Genomic DNA, 8,258 nt, shown 5'->3' with positions numbered 1-8,258 from the left:
GAAACAAAATACCAATTTACCTAACATTCTAAGTTTTGATTGTTGATTAGGGAACAGGTTTTGAACTAAAATTTAAAATGCTGATTTATGACTATAAGCCAGTAAGAAGCTTCCTGTTAGTAAACCAAGACAAGTAGTTTGCTTTTGTTCCCTTTGACAATGCAGTATGTAGTGTAAACAACATAACTGTAACTGGAAGGTCTTTTAGGAGCTTTCTTTGGGTTGACAGTTTAATGCCTGAAGTACAGTGCCAGGAAATGTAATGCTTGGTTTTGTTTGTTTTTTTAATTTAAGGCACATGATAAACTGAAATCACCAGATGTTAGCTGTGGTTCTCCAGGAGATTTGAGAGAAGCTGTAAAAGTTAAGAAGTCCACTGAGGGAGCTGATGATTCTGAAGAAACTCCAAAAATTTTGTTAGGTAATTTAATGGGAAATTACAGTGCTGAGTGTGCAGTATAATACTGTTTTCAAATTATTGAAGAGACCATTCATATCAAGATGTTACTTGGCTGGGTAGGGCTGTGAGTAAACCATCCTAGCTTTGAAGTTAGCCCTGCTCTGAGCAGGGTATTTGCACTAGGTGGCTTACAGAAATGGCTTCCAACATGAGTTGTTTTATTATTCAGTGATGTTATAAGTCATGTCCCATTGCAGGAGAAATACAGGAGTCTAACAGCAGTCTTTTATCTTCCCATTTACTGTGCATATGCTGTCATTACTATTCAGAACAGTATGTTCACTCTAAGTAACTATGGATAATTTACTTTAAAAGTTATGCTTTTTTCCTCCCTGTGTGTGGCCATTATAAATTTAATTTGTAACTGTACAACATTTCTTGATAGCAATCAAATATTTCTAAAGGAACCAACCTTAAACTGTTAAGATTCATTCAAGATGGATTTTCAGACCACCAAACTGAATCTTTTTGCCTTTGGTTCAGATTTTTGTTACTCATTTTAATCTTTTCAATTTGACGTTTTTGGTTTTGAGTGGGATTGTGACATTTACCAATTTACAATACCAAGGAGAGCTCTTTTAAATAGTCTTGAACTTCACCCAAGTTATGTAGTGAAAATTGTCTGAATTGTTTGGTAGCTGATTATTTACTGGAGAGCATGGCCACTGCTTTTACAGGGAGGGGGAAAAAAGGAATCACTGGTTGTGATGGAGATGCTCTTGGTATGTTTGTGTTGCAGCTAACGCACAAGGATGCCAACCTGTTTAGGAAAGCAGGAAAATTCTTAGGTGATAAGCAGCATATATGTGTGTATACACGCATACACACTTATACACACTTATAGGTACATATGTATATACACACATATCTATGTATATAGGTATACATAGGTGATCTTGAAAAACAGGGTGCATCTCGGTGGGATTTGTTCTCTACAAGTTTATGAAAAATTTGTAACTTAATATTCTATGGTCACTTCAAAGAATATAATTCCAACTTTGGGAAATAATACTCTGTGCTGTCTTTAGTTGCATTTTTCCTATGTCTAGTACTTGTCTTAGTATGCATTCACACTGGAAGCTTTCATATCACACACTTTAGCTGGATGCTTTTAGCCTTGGCAGTACCTTTGGGGCATACTTGCTCCTTGCTTTTTCATTTGATGGCAATCAGCACATGAAGTGGTTATAGGACCCTCTGTTCTTTTAAACTGAGTAGTGTCACATTAGGAAGCTTGAAAAGAATAAATTGTGTCACTGACCTTTTAAAGATTTTTTTTTTTTTTACCCTTTTATCCCTTCTGGCCTTCTGCTGAGGTTTTGTTACGTTTTTGTGAACTCTTCTTCTCTCCCTTCCACCCTCGGAAGCATGCAGAAGGCCTGCAGATATGCTTGCACTCTTCTCCCAGCCTGCTTTTACTTCTCTTATTTTTGCATAGTGGTGCCACCTTGCAATGGCACCACTAAACTATGTCCATCCTGCAGTGGCTGGCTTCCTGTTTCAGGAGGAAGGCACGTTCCTAGCAAATATTCTGTCTGCAGGACTTAATCCTGTGCTTGAAAGACAAGAGATACTGGAGCTCAGGAGTAAAGACTTCTTGGCACTGAATGTAGCCCTTCTTCTGCACTGTCCAAGTGCAGGCTCAGCTGATGCTGAGTGTTCCTGTGCTCTGTAAGTGCCAAAGAAGGGACAGGTCTACCAAAAGTTTAGCTCTTTGGAAATATTCATCCTTCTAGAACTGGCATCTTGTGGCAGCATAGCTTTCCAACGAGGCTACTGAGAAAGTTTGTCAGAGTTTATCCTCTCATATCACCTTTTAGAAAAGTCATTTTGGGTAGTGGTGGCAAAAATAAAGAAGAATCTGTACTGGGAATAATCTTCTTCCAGACCCCTTTCTCACACAGAACAGAGGACTGGCCTCCAGACCAGTCTGTTATTGCCTGCTTCCAAAATGTGGGCTCCCAACTAAATGGTTATCTCTGCTTGACTTCCTTCTTCTTGGTGCCACATACAACTCTGGTAATGGAAACAGCAAGAACTTTTCACTAACAGTTTGTGCCCCCCTGGCAGAAGAGCTGCTCTTCTCTCACCTCGGTCAGTCTGTGACCCTCACAGCCCACAAGACCTGTTCTCAGATCCTGGCTCCGTGTTCTCACTCGTAGGGTTGCGTTACTGAGGAGGAATGGGACAGCTCACCTTTCTCGACAATATTCCCATCCCTAGGGAGTATCGGCTGCCTGGGCAACACAGCCCTTGCATGAACAAGTTCTCAGAGTCAGGAAAAGGAAAAACTTCTTTGTTTTCCATTCCCTACAGTCTGACATACATTTCTCTTCCTTCAGATGCAGTGTTTTTATTATCTTTTGATATTTCCCCTTCACCTTGAGACCCAAGGTTTAAGTTTGTGGACCCCTTAAAAGTTTTCTGCTGTATAGTGAATTCAGATTTAATGGTAGTTGCCTTAATTTTCTTAATTTCACTTTGGTGAGCCCCTTACAAAGAGTTTACAAAATAGAGCTTGAAAAACCATTCCTCCTGTAGTTTGACCACCCAACCTGTTGTGCTATGGAGAGATCAGAAGGGGGAATTTCATAGTAAGGGTCATGCTCAACACCTCGGAGTGCAAGCGACCTTTTCAGCATTCTCGGAGAACACTTCTCTTTCTGGATACCTGCAGGGCAGCTGCATCCAAAGTTGCACTCGAGTTTGCACCAAGCTGCATGTATCATGCAGATAAGAAGGATGCAGTATCTGCTGGAGCGGTCCTGGCTGCTTGTATTTTCAGAATATTCTGAAGTAATTGTCTGCATAGAAAAGAGCGTTGCTTAGTCACCCACCATGTGAATGTACATATAGACAAGTTCTCAAAGAAGAAAAAATGTTACACACTAGTAACTGTGATTCTTTGAGATGGGCTGTCTATTTGTACGTTCACTGTCCACCCTCCTTCCCTTCTCTTCAGTATCTTTTCAGGTTCGTGGGTTAAGTGACACTGAGGGTCCTATGATCACATCCTACAGGTACTGCTAAGACACAAAAACCTTCAGCTTGAGAGTTTGCGATACGGACAGCAACAGTGTAAACTTACACACACACAACACATTTCAAAGAAGTACTTCCTGGTAAGTAGCTTTCCTTAATCAGCATGTTGGTTATGGCATAGGCATTTGGCATGCAGTGTGTGTATGTTTGGTTTTTTTTTTTTCCCATCTGCTTTTTAATCATACAGCTACAGTATGAGGATTTTTTTCTAGCAGTTTTAACTTTGACCTCTCTCAGTGCTTCTGAGAACTTTCATCTGTCACCAAAAGATATTCTTAGGAGCATCAAGGCTTCCAGTGGACATATTTTGGTGAAATTCTTCAACTTGACCTTTGTTTTAAATTTCTGTCCTGGTTTGTTTTCCGTACTTTGAATAACGTTTCCTCTCCGTTGCCTTTCTCCCTACCTTTTCACAATTACGTATTTCATAATTTTCTGTAGTAAAGAAAGCAGCGATGGTGAAGAGCTAAATTACTTGCTCTAACTTAAAGAACAATTAAGTGGTATTCATCTTGGACTGGCTTCAGTGGAGCTAGCTTTGCCATCTCTTACTGTGGTCTGGTAAGAGACAAAGGAGACCTTAGTACTTATGCAAATTATTTCTCAACATTACAGCAAAAATCCATGGTCCAGCACTGTAGGATTATAATTAGCTACATTCAGTTATGTGTATCAACTTGGATATTCTAGATAGACTCAAACTGACTGAACACAGTAAAGTTCCTATTTCACTATCGGTATTCATGCATCTAGATGGATACATTCAGGCATATTTTGAACAGTCAAAAGTTTATTTTTTAAAAAAAATATAGTAGAAGCAGCAGCTTACCTTATTCAGGGCTCTGAGCCCTGCCAGTGTCAGAAATCTGGTGGGTTCCCAATATATCCTCACAGTGGCGCAAGGCAAGCTCTGAAGAGGAGTAACCGAGCTGTGTCAGAGTAATGCTTCATGCGTCTTGAGCTTCACTTCCCCCCTCTCCCGTACAAGTTCACTTTAATACAGTATTTCCTGATTCCTTTCTCTGAAGCTGAAAGCTGAACCAGGACACTTGGCTGAAGTGCACCTCATAAACTGCTGTTTACTGGCTCAGCTCGCCAAGCCAGAAATTGAAAATACAATCTCAGTATGAATTGTCTGTTGGAATACTGAATGTGAAATTACATTCCAAGCATTTGATGATAATTTTTAATTAATTGCAGTAGAGCTACTTATGAATAAAGCAATATTTAACTGGTTTCATAGTGCAAATACAATATCTATGGTTTTTGAAAGAAGTTTTATTAAAAAAAAATAAATCACATTTTTCCCCTTAAGTTTTCCATTTCATCAGAAGAGAGATCGGGCTATTGGAAGAAACACAGATTTTTTTTTTTTTTTATTTGATATATTTCTATTCTAACTGTTTTCTATGTAAAATTGCTGTTCAGAGGAATCTCGGAAATCTGGGAAGGAAGACTTAAAACCAGTATGCCCACTACAAAAAGGAACAGACAGCTCACCTCAGCCATCTTGTACCAAACGGAAAGAAGACATTAAGAAAAGGTCAGCTGGAAAATGTTCAGAAAACTCAGCGCAAAAAGCTGGGATGAAAGGACCTGTAAGTTTAAAGCGAGCAAACAACAAACCCCCCAAACATAGAACTAGAATGCAAAAAGATGGTATGACATTTAGAATATATATTTAAGATAATACTACATTTAAATATATTTTTTCTATTATTGTAGTCAGGTGGGTTTGGTTTTGTTTTTTTTTTTTTTTAAATACCAGCATGCAATTTATGGTATTCAGTGTTTCAATTTGGATAAAGTTCAGATCATCATTCTAGTTTTAGAATAGAATTCAGCACTTGGCCTTTGTCCTGTGATAACTTCTTAGTAGACGGCTCTGGCTTGAAACTTCAGCTTGGGTTTTTTTCTTCAGCTATTAATTTTGGAGTCAAAAATGATGTAAATGCCTTTATCTCACAAATACATAACGTGTGTACCAAAAATTAATTTCAAAATTTCAAAAATTCCAGAATTTATCAGAACTCGAAGAACAGCAGCTGAAGCAGCGAGAGGACTACCTAAAGAAAAAACGAGATATGCTGATGGCTACAAAGAAGGAGTCAAGAAATAATGTACTGTTACCAACGAACACTGACCAGAAGGAAGATGAATCATCTCCTAAAGAGGTGACGGATTTTAACCATCCTGACCACTTTATAAAAAACAGATTGTTTCAGTGAAGATGTAAATGTTGTTGCTGAATATTGTAGCTGGATAAAAGCAGCAAGTGGGGGAAGTAGAGAGGAAGTGTTTTCAAGTTACTGTTTTTGCAGAAGCCTACAGGTTAGAAGTTTCAGTGGTTAAGTAAGTTCACATTATGAAGCTTCAGGATCATCAAATCCTCATTATTAAGTTTATGAACAGCTAAAATGCTGTTTTTCTCCTAATCTGTGACCCACTGTTTGGGCTGCCTTAAATCCCCGGGATTTTTTTTCTCCCAGCTGTAATGGGAAAAACCTTTTCTTTTGCAAAGTCTTGCTTTACAGAGGTAACAAATTTGCTCTGTTCTTTTGATCTCTTCTGAGAGCTTTGTGCCTATTTCAAATGAAGAAATCATATCTATCCAACAGCTGCTGGAATAGAAGCAACACAATGATACAGTTTAGAAAGACAGGGCACTCTGAAGGATGGATGCTGCTGTCATCTATCCAGTTGCCTCCAATAGAAAAAAGAAGTCTGTGGGAGGGATGGAAGCACAGGACAGAACAGGAATGGGGCATTATTGGAAGAGGTACACCTGGCAGTTAGCCCATTCTTCAAGGTCTTTTTTTTTTTTGTCTGAAGGCTGTTCTCTGTTCAGACATGCATGAAGATGGTGAACTAACCGATACATTCTGTGACTTAAAACATGTGCAAAAACCCACAAAAATCTGTGCACCACGGGGATGACAGAAAATCTAGTTTGGGAAAAAAAGGAGTAAATCCTATCAGGGAAAGAATAAAAAACCAGAAGCCTATGACAGGATAAAGTCCTACCACCACAGAGGGCTTTATCAGGATGAAAACCAAACTTTTTTCTGTTAATCATTGTTGTATGTGACTTAATGCACAAATAGGTCTGAGCTACATTTATTTGAAAAGAAATGCTTGACAACTTTCAACATGAGTGAGGAAACTAGTAGAAGACCTTAAAACCCACACAAAACAATGTGATAACTGATATGTTTTTTTTTTTAAAAAAAAGAGGTTACTCTTTACATAGCACCCCCTTAAGACCACAGACCTTCTCTTGCCAGGTATTTTTCAGAGTTGTTGAGCATTTTATTATGCTCAGAATGTGCCCAAAATACTGTTGACTGGGGAACTTCCAAAACTACTAAGCAGCACCTGTTGAATTTGAGGGTAGTCCTCATAAAAAGATTGGTACAGTGCAGTGGAAAAAAAGGCAAATTGAGGCAAAGAGCCAGTTCTCTGCATCCTGGAATCCACTTCTCCAGAAATTGAATAATAATACTGAAGCGGTAGGAGTCAGGGTGCCCACCAGGAACGCCATGCAGTTTATTGCAGTGTTTTTCACTTTGTTTTTAGGAGATGTCAGAAGAGAAGCAAAGATTACTACAGAAGAGGAAAATGCTTGCAGAAAAACTAAAAGAAGAAGTTATTAATAAGCGGTAATTTTAACAAGCTAATTGCAGAACCCAAGAACATAAGCATGTTTTCTAGAATAACTTACATAAATAATAAGTTAATGGATTTATTTTACAATATTACACTTAGTTTTATAGAACTATCAGACAAGCAACTCAGTGCTTTATATATAAATATTCAAAATTACACTGATGTACACTAAACCCACTTATTTTCCAGAATGCTGGAAAATCACTGACTCTCACTGGACCATGCTCACGGTGAGGCCAGCATACAGATGTTTTGAACTACGGGCCTCGGCCACTTGATATTGTATAGAACAAAAGCAGATATTGAGCTCTGTTAAAATAATTCCTATGGGAACAGTTCTGAATGAGTTAGAAACTGTAACTTATTTTTAAAATTATAGAACTGTGTTCCTTTTATTAGACTATTATAAACAAATTACTGGTTTTCAGCTGTGCAATGTAATAAAGTAATTTCACAAGAAGTGCAACTCTGCCCCTCTTATTTTTTAGAAAGACAAGGCAGCTTGGAGTCAAGACATTTACATGTTAACTCTGGATGATGTAGTTTCACATATTTTTGAGGCAGTTTACCAGCCCTTAGGTCCAATTTTGCTATAAATGCAACTTTAAGTAAAAATAATTGCTTCACAGTTGCAAAGTAAAAGCTAGGGCTGTCATGAGCAATTCAGTTTCAAAGTAGAAATATTTTCAAATCTTGTTTACTGGTTTGGCTTTGACAGCAGTAAAAGTTGCTCACAGGATGTCATTACATAGCTGACTGCAACAGTAACTCGCATTAAAAGAAACAACCCAACCCATTCAAGTTTCATGTAACTTTTTATTAAAATAGCATTTATAACTGATACATGTTGGCAGATGTTCTGTGGAAGTACCCCAGGCATGGGAACACGGCTGCCGAAGGCAGAACCCAAGCAGTGCCCACCAGGTCAGACTGGGAAACAGCAGCTGGGGGGCAACAGCCCAAGACAAAAGTGCCACATGTCACTTGCTACAGGGATTTGTTTTGTTTTGGGGACATCTAATGCCACTTTACAGAGTCTTTTTCTAGTATCTATAAAAATTCATTACATTCTTGTTTTTGCTGTAAAAAA

General features: G+C 38.4%; 1 protein-coding gene across 1 annotated transcript; it reads left to right on the top strand.

Annotated features, from left to right (window-relative positions):
- Window positions 1–294: 294 nt before the first annotated feature.
- On the top strand, window positions 295–7,165 carry CFAP36 (cilia and flagella associated protein 36; the record flags this gene model as incomplete). The annotated part of the gene is made up of 4 exons (XM_010074809.1): window positions 295–421; window positions 4,931–5,100; window positions 5,521–5,676; window positions 7,079–7,165. Coding segments are annotated over 4 exons (540 nt in total), but the record flags the coding sequence as incomplete, so codon positions are not given.
- Window positions 7,166–8,258: the final 1,093 nt, after the last annotated feature.

Source organism: Pterocles gutturalis, unplaced genomic scaffold (assembly GCF_000699245.1).
Source record: "Pterocles gutturalis isolate BGI_N339 unplaced genomic scaffold, ASM69924v1 scaffold44907, whole genome shotgun sequence".
In the NCBI taxonomy this organism is placed as follows: domain Eukaryota; kingdom Metazoa; phylum Chordata; class Aves; order Pterocliformes; family Pteroclidae; genus Pterocles; species Pterocles gutturalis.
This window is presented reverse-complemented; position numbering and strand designations above follow the sequence as displayed.